The following is an 18,935-nucleotide window of genomic DNA, read 5'->3' as shown; positions in this document are numbered from 1 at the left end:
TGTTTCATGCTAGCCACGCAGGCACAATACGTACACACACACACACACACTGACAGACAGACACACAAGTCTGAAGAAAAAAAGTCCAACCATCTCTACCTAAACTTCCACACCAACATAGTGTTCCAATGTGGTTGTTGTTAACTGGTGTTACATTTTTTATCTGCCAGCAACACGTGCTCTTTGTGAGCCAAACCGAGCTTAATATTGAGCCTTATTATGGCATTACATCGCATTTGATAAAACCCATTTCCTCTCCAGCTACTGTTCCAATGAAAAGATTGCATAGCCACATAACCCCTCGATAACCCCCCTGCCCCACATTACAAAAATCGTATTTGCCCCCCCCCCCCCCCCCCCCCCCCCAGCCTCCAATCAACCAGGCCTGCCATCCTAGGACCAAATGGCGCTGATGGCAACTTCAAAGTCAATAGCAGCAAGGCTGTTTAACCTTCAACACAGTGACAACCTAAATAGACACGGGTTGCTTCCATTGTTCCGCTATGTATTAGACCATACCTGTGCCATTGATTACCACGAACCCTGGTGAACCCTGGTGAACCCTGGTGAAATGCAGCGTCAACCACCTGCCACCAAAAAACCCTGACAGGGTACAGTCACCCCGCTGTGGACCCCCTGGGATGAGCCCCTCCCCCCCCAATCTACCCCCTCTCAAATTAAAGATTATCCCCCTTTCCAGATGTGTTTTTTGGGGAACGATTGAAGGGTCCGGGGAGGGGGTGGGTGGGTGGAGTCAGGCTGTTGGGTGTGGCTGGAGGCTGATTTGGGAGGGCGAGGGGGAGCGTGTGTACACACACTAAGAAAGAGATCCTAAAGCAGGGTTTAGTTGGACCCTACGCTACAGGCAGAGGCACCAGTCCCCTTTGCCTGTGAGGGGATTAATAATGAATTAAGGCACCCCCAACCCCCCCCCCCCCCCACCTAAAAAGATATTCATGCATGCTAATGCATCCATTATTTATGGTGTGCATACGGGCTGGCTAGTGGTGGCCGCATGCAAGTGAAGGGGGGGGGTTCTCCGCCCACGGATGGGGTTCTTGGGCTATGGAGGGAACATCCGCCCATTGTGGTGGCTTGGGTTGGGACTGGGGCTCGGGCTAAGACTGGGCGGGGGACATGGAGAGAGGTGGGGGGGGGGGTTGTGGGGGAGGGGCAGGAGGGGCCTTACTGCCAGACAGCCAGTGCATGGGGGAGTGGGTTGCCAAGTGCAGGGGGAGGGGTGGATTAAACAAATAAATACATGATAAGAAATAATCAGGCTGGGGGAGGTACAGCTCAATGGAGACAAAGAGGCTAAGGGGGCGAGCAGGGGGCCACAGGGGGGTTAAGTCAGACCGGATTTACTGTCTGGACTGCCCAACTCTGGACCCAAATACTGTAGGGGTCGAGACAACTTTTTTTCTATCCCTTTTGGTTCATCTGTTCGCTTTGTTAATTCACATGTGGTATGTTGTACTTATTGAAGAGTTAACTAAAGCTCCTCAGCTGACAGTGAGACAGATTTGTATGTAGAATGCATATGATGACGCTGTGGATAGGTTTGTAAATATTGTTGGTTTATATACAGCACATGCTGGGGAAGTTCTGAAAGAAGAGATTTTACGCGAATCAACGCAGAGACCACAAAACGTCACATTTGAAGGCAAATGATCTGCGAGAGCTTTGGGCTTCACAGAGCAATGGATAGACAGAGAGGAGAGAAACAGAGAGCTGGAAATGGAAGGCTGGCTGGGGGGGATCAGTCATGCAGGGTGGCAGGTATGCACAGATGCAGGATAGAGAGGTGGAGTGATAAGATAAGGAGAGAGGTGACACGAGGCAGGCATGTCCTCTGATCCCCATGTTAGCATAGATAGGAAGTCATGGGGATGATAGGTTCCTGGTGTGACGGAGGGGACAGGACGGGGACCATGACAACCCCCGTTTGTCTCCACAGATACCAAAGGGGCCACGCTGGCCGGCACCATGACTGCTGTCTGATACACAGGACATCACACACCAGAACCCTCCACACAACACTGGGCCAGCGTTAGCTGTCTAAATCACATTTTCACTAGTTCATTCCAAATACTGTGGTGTACCGATTGACCCTGAAAAACAGGGAGGTGGAGCAGAACTTTCTGCTGTCAACATGATTGATCTCCGGCGGATGGGCTCTCCGTTCACAGAGTGTAAGTCTGACTGTCAACAGAGATCAACACACGCCACCCAGGCAAGCACTGAAAGGCTAGCGACAATTCAATGTTTTTGTCTTTGGCACTTACATGCATGAAATACACATCTGTTCCATACTAGCTCATATCTGGGCTAAGAGGTTATCAGTGTGGCTTTGCCCCCCCACCTCCACCCCCCAAAAACCCAAACTCCATGAGATCGACCCCTCTTTTTCCCTGTGTACTCTCACAAGGGTCTGTCTTTGTTTTAAATAATCTATTGTGAAAGGAAAGAATGTCTCTAACAAGGCAGTTTAGAGGAGCTAGAGGAGGTAGTTTTATGAAAAAGCTTGATAAATGGATGGAATTTTGACTCTTAAACGGGGTCATTTCTATCTAAATGAGGACAAACCCATTAGCATCTCCTCATTGACGGGTGCAACGCAAACATGGTTCCCGTGAATTAGCACTTGAGGCCAGACCTCCCAGAAGAGCATCTGCATTGAGCAAACATTGCAACCTTTGTTTCCCCAACAACCACAAGGTGAAACACTTAAACCCCGTCCATTTATTTTTTTTATACCCGACCTCACCACACAGGAAAATCCATAAACGTTGGAATGATGTCAAAACAGCGTTGTGAGGTTTTGACAGTTTTAATTTTCCACTGTTCAAAGTGAAAACTGCTCTAGCAACATTTCCTGCTCCCCGGGGACTTTTATGACAAATGCAACAGCATCTTAATTATACATGCGACCACCGTAGTAAACGCCGGAGCATTAACTACCATCTTGTTAACATAGGGAAGCTGCCCTAAAAGTGCTAAGAGTTGTGCTTTGTAATCCTTTCTCTCCACTCTTGTCTGCCGATTGGCACCATTTGAAGGAAATATAAAAATTAATGTGGCAGTACACACACACCCTGTGTTTGGTTTGGGCCTGGTTTGAATGAAACCAGTAGCACAGCAGGGTCTTTGGGTATTACTGCGATCCAACTGGAACACACATCATGTCCAACACACTCCAAACTACACTCTCTTACAGTAAACACAAGCACACACTCTCTCCAACTGTCATACACACACTCACACACATGCATTCCAAGTGACACACTATAACCCCCCACACAGAATGCAAGTGACACACTGTAACCCCCCCCCCCACACACACACACAAACATACACCCACACACACACTCCGGCGTGCAGCTGGAGTTAGAGAGGAGTCGTCCATGTCCCTGACCTGCCCCAGGGTGTCCTCCAAGAACGCTTTGAGTCTCCTCATAACGGTGAACCTCCAACCTCCTCCAGAAGAGCCCTTCATTAGGTTTCAAAGGCTTCCTGGTTTTACATTACTGACCAAACACTCCCCAGCTGTACACAAGTGGTCACTCTCACTGAGACCTTATGGGGCCTGGGGGGAGGGGGGAGGAGGGGGGAGGGTTATCAGGCTCCCCATGACGTAACCAAACATCCCAGTCAAAAGCCAAGTACCAGGAGGAATGTCATTGATGCTGATGTTTGGTTAAACAGGTCAGCTCTCCCATGTGACAGGTGTGATATTACTCACACAGCGGTGGATGGAGGCCTATGTTGTTTTCTTGTGAGCAACGCTTCAAAAAGCTCGGGGTCCGTTACAAAGAGCATTCTGGTCCATACATCCACTGGGTAAAGAGTGGAAGGAGGTTGTTCAAATGTTCCCTACCGCACACTTTCTTATCAGGCTCGACCCTGTCCCTGTCATATTTCTACCTCCCATCAAGCTGCCTGTCAGTCAGCATACTGGCAGAGGTGACCTCCGAAGGCCACAGCACCCCCTCTCAAGAGGGTTCCCATCGACAACCCTGAAACTCAGAGATATATGACCTCATGTTAAGCGTTGAATAGGCAGAGGAAAGGTACCCTCCTGAATCCCATTATTACTACTCTCTCCATTGTTTCCCAGCCTGCCTTATGTCCCAAAAGTGGCTTTAAAAGATGTGGAGAGAAAAGAGCCCCCTGTCCTGGAATGGGCTAAATCAATTATCATAGCAACTGGCTTTGCTCGTTAACATGTCAATGGTTCCTGGGCCTGCATGCATAATTCTGCTGAGTCATTGTGGTGGCCCCTGTGTTGCCCGCTGACAGGCCACCACAGGCACGGAGGCCTATTGTCATGGGCGCATCCATCTGGATCAAGGCCATTAGAGGATATTTGCACTTCCTCTGTGCCTCCTGGCTTTCTGTGACATGCAGCAGAAGGAGCAGGCTGTGCCCACCAGCACTGGGCTGATTGAGGTGCAGATCGGCCAGAGGGACAGCCAGCCCACCAGCCAGCCAGCAAGCCGACCAGTGATCCTGTCAGCCCCTGTGATGGACAGAGACAGGCTGATGGTTGGCCGGAGGTCCCCAGGCTCCCACGGCGATTGATGGGACAGTGTGAGGGACGGAAGTGCCCCGGCCTCCCCCCATTGTCCCTCGGGGATGTCGGAGGCTGGAGCTCTGTGTCGGAGGTTTGGCAACACAGCACACTTCTGTTGTCAGCCACTGAGGACATACAACTGCCCCCTCCCTGTGAACACACTCACACAAGCACTCACGGACACACACACGCACACATACACGCTCTGACACACTGACATACACTCCCGGTCACTAGAACAGGCTACGGGAGAAAGCTGACGGTGTTTGGAGAAAAAGGCTAACCTACTCAAAATCACTGCTTTTGAATAAAACATGAGTGAATGTAGACTTTACAGTTTCTTGATAGTGACCATATCAGTGCAAAGGATTCCAATGTACATGACTGGTGGTTTGGAGGCAGATGGAATACGCTGCTGCTGGTAAAGATAGGCTTGGTGTAACTTCACCCATCTCTCCACTGTCTTCACGGAGGTCTTAGATGCCCTTCCATGCACACAGCGCGTATGCATGTTAGTGTGTATGTATACATTTGCATGTACTCTGTGTGTGTGTGTGTATGTGTGTGCGCGCAGATGAAATGGCTCCCAATAAAAAGTGATTATCTGGTAATAGTATAAGCACATATCTTTTTACTCCCAGGGCAAACATGTCTTTGGGCCACGTAGAGCAGAGCCAATTCTGCATGAACACATAAACATGGAAAGCTGTCAATCCATATCTTCCCACATGTAACCTATACTCCTGTCCCTGACCAGGCAACCTCGCCGAGCTGTGTTGGAATGCTGACAAGACGGAGATAGAAATCTTGATTTGATTAAGCACCAGGGTGGAGGGGTTGGGCGCCGGAGCCAAGGAACAGGCGGGCGGGCAAAGTTGTTGGGTAGGCGGGGGCGGAGGCGACCGGTGAGAGGGTGAGTGGAGGGGTGGGGGGTGTAGGAGAGGGCAAGGGGGGTACCTGTGGGCCCGGCTCCTACTGGGAGTAATTTGGAGCAGACTGCTCCCAATGTGTTCATTAGGTTGTGATTGGGGCTGTGCGCAGGTGGGGAGGGCTCGCCCTGCCTGACGCTGAATAGTCCTGATTGTGCTCAGCATAAAACGCCATCTGTTTCAGCGGGGGAGAGAGGGAGAGGTAGGGGGTTACTACTGGGGAAAAAGTCAGCTCTTTTTTGATTTTGAGCGATTTGGTTGACGGTGAAGGGAGTGGGGAAATGGGAGGGGAGAGAGAGAGAGAGAGAGAGAGAGAGAGAGAGAGAGAGAGAGAGAGAGAGAGAGAGAGAGAGAGAGAGAGAGAGAGAGAGAGAGAGAGAGAGAGAGAGAGAGAGAGAGAGAGAGAGAGAGAGAGAGAGAGAGAGAGAGAGAGAGAGAGAGAGAGAGAGAGAGAGAGAGAGAGAGAGAGAGAGAGAGAGAGAGAGAGAGAGAGTGTGGAGAAGCGAAATAGAGAGCGGGGAGAGGAAGACCACACCGTGTACAACTGTCTCTAATTCTTGCCTTTTTCTAAAAGTGTAACTCAGATCATCATGTTTGGTGACTGTACCCTTCTACGCGGCGAATGCAAAGCCGAAAAACACAGCCGCCAAAAACCATGCCAACATTTAAGACTTCCATTAAGCCTCACACAAGCCGGACACCACAGTTTGAGAGAGGAGCTAAAATGGCGTCGGCTCCCGAGCGAGCCTGGTTAGCGGGTTGGGAACCAGTGAGAGCCCAGGGCGGATGAGACAAGGGGATTGACTGTAGCATGGCAGAGTTCATTATTGGGTCGCCAGCCCCAAATCTGGGGATGTTTTTTCGTTAATCCTTTTTTCTCCTCTCAAATACCAGTTGTACACACACTAATCTACATGCTTATGCACAAACGTACCCCCATCTCCATACACCCTAGGCCCCTGCAAACACGTCCATTGAACTTCACGACCCTCAGTCTCGCTGTTACAAACCCGGCAAATGCAAAACAAAACCCAAATATATTTTTTCTACTCTTTTATTTCTGATCTGTCTTTCTTTTTTTTCTTCTGTTTTTTTTTCTCTCTCACTCCAGGACCCTGGGAAGAAAGAAAGGGAGCGGAGGAGGAGAAGAGGGCCACTGCTCGCCGCTCGACTTTTGAAGCGTCTTTATCGGGCCTGGCAGCGCGGTCCTGCGTGTCCAAGCCTTGCCGTGCTTTTCATCCTTTGTGCCGTCCAAGGTGTGTCCAATGCGCTAGGGCTTTGTGCGGGCAGGGAGACGACACATCGCATTCAGGCTTCTGTCTCTAGCGGGGGTTGGGATGGGGGGGGGGACAAAAAGCCAACTTATAGAAGGCCCCGGTGCTTCAAAGCTGAGATGCACAAAGGCTTATGCAGCGTTACTTCATGCAGAGTTGTGCCAGATGTAATTGCGGGGTTCCCGGAGATAGGGAATCACATGCAACGCCTGGCCCCGCCCCTGACACCATGAAAGGGCCACAGCTAAGAGGCTTCAACTCCAACGGCGACTGAAAAAAAGAGAAAAGTTTGCCTCACTTTGATTCACCATAAACAAGTGAGTAAATAAGCTATCCTTAAGGCCCCACTACAAATCCACCACTTGCTGACTCGAATAGGCAATTTCATGCATTGAGCTTGATAGATGCTGGCTGAATGGCTGCCTGCTACAGACACCAGGCGGGGTAGAACGCCAGCAGACGACAAGTGATTCCCCTCCCTCCTCCTATCTCCGCCATCGTTTTCTCCGGCAGGCTCTTTCAAGTCTAAATGGAGCTTTCTCCAGAAAATGATGTGGATTCATTGTTAATAATCCCAACGGTTGGCTGTGTGACTGAGGCATGGGACTCTGGGACATGTAGGCCGCAGAAGACAGAACTTCTGATCAACCTGCCTCGTCTCCCTCTGTTTCCTGTGGCCTCCTGTGGAGATGGAAGGGTGTGGAGCGTGCATCTTTAAGTATGTTCCTTGGCACCAACACCGGTAGCGTTTGGGAGACAGGTAAATGGGTGCGCACTGTGCCTTTGTAGTGTGTGTGTATGTGGTGTGTGTATGTGGGTGTGTGGATGAACGGTGATGGGTGTGGAGGAAGGGGCGGTGCCAGCACTGAAGGCCTGCAGATGGGGGTTCCCCCCGGAGTGGGAGGGGCAGGAACACGCTCGGCGTTGTCGGAGGCATAGGCGAATGCTTTGTTTACCAACATGGCGTCGGCTCCGTCTTTGCTCGGTGTGTCAGGAGCCCTACAAGGCACGCCCATTGTCTCCTCTCGTCTCATCCTCACAGCTTGCCACCGGAGCCACGGTAATAGCCAAAGTGTCCACATGCACAAGGTTAAGGGTCACAGTTTTCACAGGATTAGACTTTTGCAAGGATAAGTTGCCAAAAATGGGGCCTCGTTCTGTGACGAGAACACCAGCCGCAATGGTGCCATCCTGAAGGAGGTAGACATGATCATGTGCCCTGCCTCGTGAAGGCCTCTGCCCTCGACACTGTGGCCTGCTTCGAGCCAGAGCCGGGGAGCTCACCTCCTGGCATGTCCTATTCTGGGCCAGCGGGATTTACAAAGGCGCTCTATGGCGGAATGAAATCTTCCCCCTGATTAGAGTGGAAATGAAGGATCCCGTGTATATCCAAGCGATATTAAATGGCACCTGGCAGTGCAGGGGCGCTAAAGCCTCGCCTGGTTCGCCTTTGCATATCAATGAGGAGGTGCCTGTATGAAACAGAATAATTCATCCGCCTGTATTGCCCTACTAACATCACTTTCAATGGAGGGAGACGCAGCCTGCCGCACTGACCCATGCATGGGTTAAAAAAAAGAAAACGACAAAATGGAGGCGCCATGCAGAGCGGTTACATAGCATGGTGGGTCGCACGCAGAAAGAGGCAGGAACTACGCCCACGCCATGTTCCGTAACGACCGCCATTACTGCAGATGGCTGGAAACAAGGACGAAAGTGACTCACTGTACATTGTGTACAAGCGTGCACATTGTTACACGCTTGGCGTAGTACAATGCAATACAAGGTATACAGTGTCAAGAAGTTGCAGGGGTAGGTCACTGTGGAGTTGAAGCTTGTGTAGCCGGTGTGAATCGGTGAAACTCACTCCTCAGGTATGTAATGGGACACCCGCGTCAACGAATAGCTAGCTTTTCTTTGGCGTAGCTGGTAGTGGTGGCGCTTAGGAAGTCAGAGATGGCGTGTTCGACCCTCGGTGAAGGGTGGACACGGTCTGGAAAAGCCTGACGGAACTCGCAAGACCACGTTTCCACCCTGTGACAGGCCTGCAGAGCCCAACACAGACACAGTCTGGGGGCACAGTACAAAGCACAGCAGGTCTCAGGGGTCAGACTATCCCAAGGCGACCACTGGTCTCATCCCTAAACCTAACCCCCTCTCACAGGCCCCCTACTGACCCAGCCCTCATCACTGAGTGGGCCCCAGCGGCCTTGCCCAACCCCCTGGGTCCTCTCCAGTCGTCAGGTAGGGTGAGGAGGGTATGTGGGTGGGTCATCTGGAGCCCTCGGTACGTGACCGCCTGGTGAGGGGTGTCACAGGCCAGGACAGGGACCCAGCAGGGAGAGTTGGGAGGATGTGGCCAGGCCTACACACAGCCACTCCCTCAGTATTTCATAAAAGCCCTTCACACATTTTGGAGAAATTCAAAGAAGAGCAAGGGAGGGTTTCACCCCATGAGAGACAATTAGTCCCAACCCAAGCAGCCTTGCTACCAGGGTCTTTACACCCACCATAGACAGTCCTTCACCCTAGTCAGCTCTGCTTTGCACAACAAGAGGAACTCTGTTGATGTGTTTTGTCTTTGTTTACTGTGAGTTATTAAATATTTCATTCATAGGTTTTGACCACAGTGGGTAAAAAACAACAACTTTGAAACCAGAGAATTACACAGGAGGCAGAGCAGAAAATGTAAAAGGAAAAAAAAGGGAAGTCTACTATACCACTATCAAAAACAATTGATCTGCCTGTGAACGTGTTTATCTGGCCTGATAAAGGATGGGGTTCAAATCGTTGAGGCAGCTAATCCAAATCTCCTTCTCCTTGTCTGGCCAATCAACCAGAGATAACGTCTCTCTCTCTCTCTTCCTCTTGCATCTCTCTATTCTCTCTCTAGCTGTCCACTCTCTATCATACAGAGATCCACTCTGACCCACTCTGGAAAAAAGGAAACAAACCAGCCTTCAGTCCCATGTCTGATTGATACCTAAGGTTACAGAACAGACTGATCTTCAAACCTCTTCAACCATGCAATTTATCAGGAAAAAAGGATAGAAAAACTGAAACTGCAATACGGTCTAAATACCTAAATGGAAGAGTATTAGATGTTTTAGCGTGGGATGAGGCGATTAAACATGTGCATACGTAACATGTTGGGGCTGGTATCCCCTGCTGGTAGAAGGCTCGACAAAGCCTCACTAACAGGAATACCTCTGGGATCGCTAATGATTAATTAGCTTGTGTCATTAAGTGAGGCAAATGTCACCCTAGCTTCCTGGGGAAGCTGTCACACCACGTGCACTTGCTTGTCTCCCAGAGGAGCTCCAGGGAGCTGAACTCATTTACTAGGCAAACTCTGTCATCTAGTGGCTAAATTCAGAACTACAACATAGTCTCTTAGCCTTAGATTTGTTTAAAATCCAGTCCACATTAAAAAAAAAAAAACATGAAAATAGGATACCTTTCTAACAGATAACAAAAACAGCTCTATCTTTCACATGTTAACTGACGATGGTTTGGGAACTGCACACATAAAAATGCCAGATAGGACTAATCCCTGGTTTAAGAGGCTCACAAGCACAGGATGAGGTGACCCCTGACCTCTAAGTGTCATTCACCCCGACAGTAATGCAAGAATTAGACAAATTTAATTCCAACACCAGCATGGTATCATCACACCCACCCTTACATCTAAAGATAGCATGTTATCAAAACGTTCTTACCGGAATCAACGATATCCACTGTTGTCTGGGAGCACACACTTGTTGCGTAGCCAGAGGAACTAACTATTCTCCCTATAAAAAGAAGGGAGAACATTTCAACTACACTGTCTCATTTGTTTTTCATATCCAGTTTGTCCACTGGAACACTCTGAAATGGAGGTCAGTGTTTGCATCTGGCCTGTTAGGAGAGGAGTGAGAAGGGCCCTCTCTCTGAACGAGGGTGAGAGGGCTGAGTTGGTATCCAGGGAGAAGCATTGAACACACAACCCAGATTCACACAGCACAGACACGTTCATACAATACACACCAACACACCTAAACTCCCTCCCTCTCTCTTGCACACACACACACACAAACACTCACTAACACTCTCTTGAACTCGGACTCACGCACGCACATACAAAAGCACACCTGTCAGTGCCTTTCCACTGTGTGAGCACAAGCAAAAGAGTCTGGTCCTCTCTCAGACTCTCTCTATGTGGTAGTTCCATGTCTGTTTTATTAAAGCAAATCCATTCATTTCCCTTTTTTTCTAACCTGTAACCCTGAAATAATGGCATGAGCAATTTTCACATTTATGCAAGCCGGAACACATGCAGCTTTTCTCTCTCTCCTATTTCTCTCTTTCTCCCCTTTCCCTCTCCCCCCCCCCCCTCTCTCTCTCTCTCTCTCTCTCACACACACATTCTTATCCTAAATCTGACCCCTGTGGCTTCAGTATACTGTGGGGGCTGTCCCAAATCTGCCTTTGAGGCTGCTGTGCGCTTTACTAGCATTGCAGATATTACAACAAGGATGTGGTTCTTTAAATGTCTGTAAACGTATACAATTGACTATGTCAAAGGTATTCCAAAAGTGCATGAAGTGACTAATGACTAAAAAAATGACTAAATGTAAGTGGGTGTGATGTGTGTCCTTAGACAACTGTTTTGGAGTGATCTGGGAGAGAAACAGACAGCAGCAGTGTGTGTGTGTGTGTGTGTTTGTGTATGTGTGCGTGTTTGTGTGTGTGTTTGTGTGTGTTTTTGTGTGTGTGTGTGTTTGTGTGTGTGTGGCCTGAGGCCTGAGGCCTCTCCAGGAGCCTCCAGCGATTGTGTTCGTCCGCTGCCCTGTGACGTCCACTTCCAGGGAAGTTTGTCAAATAGAAAGATTTAATTAAAGTGCACTTTGCTCCAGAGTGGTACTCTCTCTTTGCAAGTCTGCACCACAACACCGCTTGTCTCAAATTAATTAGATTGGGGCCTTGGGTGGCGGAGCAGGCAGATCTTCAATGGTCAAAAGGAAGAACTGTCCGTCTGTGAATGGAGGCTCCCATCTTAGAGGACACTTTATTTTTCTACACTTGAGGTTTGTTGTCTTTTGTGACCATTATCCCCTTTCACCATTTGCTTTCATGCAGCTGTGGCCCTGCTTAAAACACTCTTTGTGCCTGCACCATGAATACAGGGAATGGGTCCATGGCAGGTAGCCCTTATAGCAAGTTAATCTCCTGAAAGAGCCTCATACAAGTACTTTTAAATTCTGTCTGGGCCACAGAGGGCTCATCATCAATCGGACACTTCTCTCTTTTGTGGTGACGGCCCTCTCCCGTGAATGTAAAGCCCCAGACGGTGACAATGGCTGCCAAGTGTGGCAAAGTAATCACAGTCTGGGGAAAACACAAGTAATTACTTCTAAACTGTTTGGGCTCTGGAGACAAATACCATTGTGAGAGCAGGAAAAGTGAATAGGTCCTTTTCAGTAGTGCTGGTTTCCACTCTCACCCGGAGAAACCTCTTGTTTATCTGTCAGTTTGTAGGGAATCAGTGTTCTCCCAACTACTAGTGTTGTTGTATGGCCTTTTAACACTAGATGGTGATATTGAGCCATGATTCTGTGAATGAAGACACCCAATTATACCACAAATAATCAAACATAGGGCTCTCTCTCTTTTCCCTCCTACTCAACACTGGTGTGACGGTATTTGTGAAGCCTGTGAATGAGGAAAGCCTTGCTTTCCAAAAGACTACTTCCCATAACACTTACAGTGGGATGCCAATGCAATGTTTGAAAAGTATTTACCACAAGCAGCCAGGGATGTCTCATGGTGTACCTGAAGCAAAACTTGAGAAAACGGTTTCCCTCTGTGATGTCAGCCAGTGTCAGTGATGTAAGGGGAAATAATCTTTCAGACAGCAAACAGACACCGGTGACCTTTGACCTCTTTATCCACTGACTTACCCAGTGAACCAGAAGGTCACCAGAGGACAGGTTGGTTCAAATCCAGATTGTGAGCTATAATCACGACCACACATTAGCAAGCATTAGTGTTATCAGACTGGTTTAAATCTTCACAACCAGATCTGATCTCATTAAAACAAGCCTGCTTCCATTGTTGATCAATGGGAATGTCTCTTACATCCCCATGCTAGGGACAGAATCTGTTTCATCTGTGCACAGGGAGGTAGTTTGTCAAAAATAAATATCATGTCATTGAGCACCGTGACATGTCCTTTGATCCAAATCCACAGGAACTTCCAAATGTTCTAATGAGTGCTACATAGGTAAAAGTTTGCGTGGGAGAGGGCAGGGGACAGAGAGAGAAATAAAGAAATGGAGAGTATGGTGAAAAACAAAGGCAGAGTATCAAAACATGCGATACAAAAGGACCCTATGGGTCTAGCCCTTCATCTCTGGAGAATGTGTGTGCATGTGTGTATTTGTGTGTGCATGTGTGTATTTGTGTGGGCATGTGTGTGTGTGTGTGTGGCCCCTGAAGCAGTTAGAGCCACAGGACCAGTTTAATCCCTTAAACCAGTGCAGGGTGTGGGGCCTGCGGGGGATGCCTTTGAACCAAGGGCCATGAGCCATCAGGAGGAAGAACATCTTCCTGCAGCCACCAGCATCTAATATTCAGTCAAATCTAACATGCGGTGGTGCTTGCTCAGCACTTCAAAGGACTTTTGATGCCTCAGATACTGCAAAGACTTGTAATAAGAGGCCTCATTATCGATGTGGATTATGATGCCATGTTTAGGCCACAGTTTAATTGGATTGCACAAAGTAGTCGGCCACTGCTTTTCCCCCCTTGCTTTTAAATCACAAAGGTCCTGATTCAATATAGTATGTCTAATCAGCACATGTGCGCTTGTATGTGTGTGTTACAAAATAGGTAGATGTTATATGTCAGGCAGTAAACTCCATGGTACAGGTAAAAAAGGTTGTCATCAAGTCATTTCTACTCTGAAGTCTGGTTACACGGTAGCCTATTCCAGACATTGGCACGAGACCAGCTCAGCAGCTGTCTCATTGGATTAGTCGGACACCTGCCCTTGACTAAGACACCATTGAGATAAATTGAAATCCTATCAAAATAACAGAAAAGCAGCTATGCAAATCCAGACAGTCTATGTTGCTGTTTGTTATCAAACAAAGATTAAATGGTAAAAGATGCACATTTATGGCGTATGAATGAAAAACAACAAAATGAGAAAACTGGGACAATAGACATCTGGATCATGCAACCGCAGCAGTTCAATGTCTACCGTGAACCTTGCAATTATTAAAACAGTTCCATGGGCTTTATTTGGGATACAAAAAGAATATCCGTTGAATATCCGCTCGTGTGATGAAAAGAAGCCTTTTCACGTAAATACCAGACCGCGAGCTAATGTCACTGATTTGCAGATGAGCTTCTACACAGCGCAGGTGTCGTCTGATCACACACCTCGGAGACTGTGCAACCAACCAACAATGGATGAGTAGACTACTTGACGAAGCATTTCATAACGACTTACCAAATGAACGTTTGACTTTTGATGAACTCGAAAGGTTATGGCTGTCTAAACGACAACCCCCGCTAAGTGATGACATGAAGCGTATGTCGATAGAGCTGTGAAGAGGTTGCCATTGACGATACAGCGGTGGCTAAAATGGGAGCGCGGCGAAGCGATGAAAACCGAACATTATCAATGGGGGACCTTACGACCGGGTGCTGAAAACAGAAAATCCCAAACAGCCCTTAATATTTCACAAGATGTTCAATGGAATAAAGAAAATGAGAATCCGAAGGTAAACCTTAATTTAAGTGTGACTGGTGTGTTTGTTATCCTTTATGTGAAACCTCCTATACAACGGAATCAATGTAGCCTATGTTGTGGTTTCAATATTTAGGTTGAACAATGGCATTTTGGATAAGATTGTACGGTTCCTCGATATTTTTTGGGCATTTTCAAATTTGCAGCGTACAGGAGCCTAGTATTAATGTTAAGCATGTATATATTAATTGTAGGTTATTGATGGCTTACATATTTAATCGGGTCACAATGAATAATAATGATTTACATTAACGTAAGTTTCTTACATAAGGCCCATTGTACTTGGAGGAGTATCAATAAAAGCCTCATCTGCAAGTCTGAGAAAGCCTGTGTCCAGAATCTTAAATACATAATGGACTCCAATACTTATGTAAGGGTTACTAATCTCTAACAAATTATGTGAAGGGGACAAATCAGCTTCAAGAGTGTAGTTTTCTAACCAGTAATAGCTCGGGGGTCTGTCATGTTTTAAAGCAAACCCTGTGTAAGAGCTTGTGCTTTTCTCTCCTGTCATCCTTTTCCCCTAAGATTGAAACAGACTGACAGATAAAAAGGATCTTTAGACTGTGTCAAAGTAGTGGAGTCTGCTGGAGCTGCAGCCACACATGCACTCTCGCCCAGCCTGTCGACCAAAGCATGCCCACCTCCGAGGCCTCCGGTGTGGGCAGTAACTCTAGTGCCATGCCCTGGGACCCTGGCTCTAATGGTGATGTGCCCTGGCCTTCGGTGGCCAACAGCGTGGTGAAGATGGTGCTGATATCCGTGATTGTGTGTGTGTCTTTGTTTGGGAACGTGGTGGTGTTGCTGGTGTTTCAAAGAAAGCCCCAGCTGCTCCATGTGGCCAATCGATTCGTTCTCAACCTGCTGCTGGCAGACCTGCTCCAGACCATTCTGGTCATGCCCTTCGCCATCGCCGCCACCGTGCCAGGTGTCTGGCCCTTGGATGCCCGCCTCTGCCAGGCCCTGGTGGTGCTCATGCACCTGTTTGCCTTTGCGGGGGTCAACACAATCATCGTTGTGTCGGTGGACCGCTACCTGGCCATCATCCACCCATTGTCCTACCCCACCCGGATGACCCCTCACCTGGGCACAAACCTCATCGCATGCACCTGGGTGCTGAGCCTGCTCCAGAGCACGCCGCCTCTCTATGGCTGGGGCGCCATCAATTTTGACCCCCGTCACAACGTGTGCTCTGTGGTGTGGTCCTCCAGCCTCTCCTACTCCGTCCTGGTCTCCACCTTCTCCTTCTGGCTGCCCGTGCTCATCATGCTGGGCTGCTATTGGATGGTATTTAGGGCTGCAAGAAGGCAGAATGCCCTGGTTCACCCCATCCAGACCCACAACCACCCCAACCCGCAGCCCCAGCCGTCAGACTCCCAGGCCCCCTGCCCCTCTAGCCCCCAGCGGCAACCCCAACAGGCTCCTCCATCGGAGAGCTCCTTCTCTGCCGGAGGGTACCCCATCCGGGCCAGGCACAGACGTTTCCACTACCAGTGCAAGGCAGCCAGAGTGGTGTTTGTCATCATGGCCTCCTACATCTTGAGCATGGGTCCGTACAGTGTTCTCAACACGGTGTCGATTCACTCCAGTGCTGCCGTTCCCCCCTGGCTGGCCTCTCTGGCCCTGGTGCTGTTCTTCCTGCAGTGCTGTCTCCACCCCTACATCTACGGCTACATGCACCGCAGCGTGAGGAAGGAGTTTCTCGCCCTGCTGTGTGGGCGTCTCTGCCGGCAGGCCCAGCGCAGCCAGACCTCGGCCGTGGACAGCTGCTTCACCGTGGGCACGGACGGCCGCTCCGCCGCCCACCCCCACCTGCCCAGCCTGGCAGCCCGTGTCTGCCCCATGCGCACCTGGGAGGAAGGGACCACCTGCTCCTCTCCCACCATGGACAGGAAGTCCAGAGACAGCCGCAAGGAGACCACCTCCATCAGCCTGAGCTCAGAAAGGGAGCTGACCGTACACAGCAAGTAGAGCAGCCACAGCTGGGGTGGAGGGAGGGATGAAGAGAGGCAAAGATGGAGGGGGATGTTTGGGTCGTTTACCCTCCATTGGCGACCAGGTTTTTCAGCCTGGTAAACCTTTAGCAGATTTGCCTTCTGGTCTACAGGGTTGTTCTTTTTGACATTGTCTATTGTGGGTGGTTGTATGTTGCCATCTAGATGATTGTACCAATGTTCTTTTGCCACATACAGCAAATTATTCTGGTAAAGTATTTGTTTAGGATGAGAAAAAAACAAACATTGCTAGTCCATCCCATTCAATGAATGTGTTTAGAAAATGATTAAATAAGTAAATACTGTATTTTATTATTTTTACTTGTTGACAAAGATAAAGATATTATGACAATTTAAATTAATTGGGTAAAGGTATAGTGTAGAGCTCAGTACATCAATCAGAGGGATTTATTTTGTCTACCATACACTAAACCGATCTCATCTTAGTCTCAAAACATATCAGTATTCTCGACTTGAAATTACATGCCATAAATGATTTATATGACTGTTTCAATTTGTTCCACTGGGCATTTGATACTGAGAAAATACAGAAGAAAAAAAACTTGATAAAGAAAGTGTGCTGAATAGAATCATTTGTGACAATAGAAAAAAATAAAATCATTTGTAACAGTAGAAATATAAACAATAGAGTTGAACACATCACTGGACAGAACTGGAAGAGGTTCCCCCTGGAACGTTTTCATAAAATGTCACATTTACCTAAAACTATTTTGTTTTTAAAATGCAGACTAGATGGACTCAATTGTATGTGTAACAGAACACAAAAATGTGTTAAAAAGGGAATAAGGAGAAGCCTCCAATACAATAAGACAGTACACAATGGACACACAATAAATAGTCAGTACAACAATTGATGTCTTGGAACTGGTTGAAGTGACCAGTGATAAATGTTATTGTGGGTTTGGTATGAGTCTATAATGAGGGGTTATTATAGCTAGCTGTCAAAAGCACAACTCCCTCTCCCACATTTCCTGACTTTTGTGTCATCTTGTTTCACATGCCCATAAATCTGGCATGATGCTTGTAAGCCCCAGTGAATCGCAGCTGGTCTAAAGCCACCTCTGCAACCACACTGAACTCAGGGTATTGTGTTAGGAGTGTGAAGTGCCCATGTTCTCCTTGAAGCCTCTTCAGTAGGGGGAATGTCTCTCTCGGCACATCTGTAGTCGGTATGGTCTGGTTCAATTTCAAAGCACCTCTACTGAAGAAGTTGCGCTGTGGCTCATTGTGATTGGTTATTCGGTCCCAGAGGAAGGCCACACAATAAGAGTTTGCCTTAGCCATTTCACTGCCTCTCATCTTCAGTTCAAAGGAGGGATAAGAGCTCACAAAATGTCTCCCTTACCTGTCTGCTGTGGGAGGGTTCCATGCTCTCTGTAGCTGAACGGCCATCCTATGTTAGTAAGACTATGTTAGTAAGACTATGTTCTTGACTTTCTCCAGTACTGCGATTTGTACAGATCAATTCAAACAAGATCAGGTCCTAGAGAACATACATGGTATAATAGTCTACATAACACATGAGGTGGCAACATGAAGAGTTCCACCCAGATTCATAGATTTCTCTCCCCCAACGCACACACTTGGGGAAAGCTGTCTACTTTCTGAATGTTAGCATTTTCTGTAGCTGGATGAGAAGGTCCTGCTGCCGTACATTAAATCCTACAAAGATACCTCATAACCCCTCTCATACGGATGCGTATGATGTCTAAGCCCCACTTTGCTCAAAGCCATGGACAAGGTGGATGTGTCTACCTGCTTAGACTGTTTCTGATACCTCAGCTTCTAATTCATGTAGAGAAGCCTTCATCCGTTAAAGGGGGAGTCTGTCAACTGAAGGCTAATAGGCTGGAGCCACTGGTTGTAATATAATTGGTTATTCTTAGCCATGGTTCTCTCGTATAAGTGGATATCATGCCCTCAAACCAACGTGAATTGTATGCATGATCTGGAGCGAGTGAGTATTAAAAATGCCTGAGATGGATTTGAATGCTGCAAACCTGTTTATTTAAGAAAAGTAACTCACCAGAACAGTTGACAATCAAACATTCATAAACAGAAAGGCAAAAATCACTGCAGACACCATTGTTGAGTATTATGTGATATGTCATTATATACAGTATGTAATATAATAAAACAAACACACAAAAAAAAATTATGGGAATGTTTTATATCCAGTGCTTAAAATCTAGAGATTTGTGTGACTATTTTTATTGTTTTTTATTTCCATAATTTTCAGCTTGGTTAAAAGATGTTGGTGTACAGTTCATTTATAAAAACAAATAAATGTAATGTAATATTCAAGTACGCTACAGAATCCATCACTCCACAGGTAATGAAACGAATAAT

General features: G+C 47.8%; 1 protein-coding gene across 1 annotated transcript; it reads left to right on the top strand.

The window, feature by feature from the left end:
- Window positions 1-14,012: 14,012 nt before the first annotated feature.
- gpr101 (G protein-coupled receptor 101) lies at window positions 14,013-17,468 on the top strand. Its single transcript, XM_084699063.1, has 2 exons — window positions 14,013-14,545; window positions 15,100-17,468. The coding sequence occupies exon 2, from the start codon at window positions 15,208-15,210 to the stop codon at window positions 16,540-16,542; it is 1,335 nt and encodes a 444-aa protein (XP_084555189.1). The 5' UTR covers window positions 14,013-14,545; window positions 15,100-15,207; the 3' UTR covers window positions 16,543-17,468.
- The last annotated feature ends 1,467 nt before the right edge of the window (window positions 17,469-18,935 follow it).

The sequence above is a fragment of the Hypomesus nipponensis genome, chromosome 1, assembly GCF_054491055.1.
Source record: "Hypomesus nipponensis isolate SF chromosome 1, ASM5449105v1, whole genome shotgun sequence".
Lineage (NCBI taxonomy): Eukaryota > Metazoa > Chordata > Actinopteri > Osmeriformes > Osmeridae > Hypomesus > Hypomesus nipponensis.
This window is presented reverse-complemented; position numbering and strand designations above follow the sequence as displayed.

Excerpts from the sequence above, each read along its gene's own strand:
- gpr101 (XM_084699063.1), top strand. The coding sequence starts at position 15,208 with ATGCCCACCTCCGAGGCCTCCGGTGTGGGCAGTAACTCTAGTGCCATG.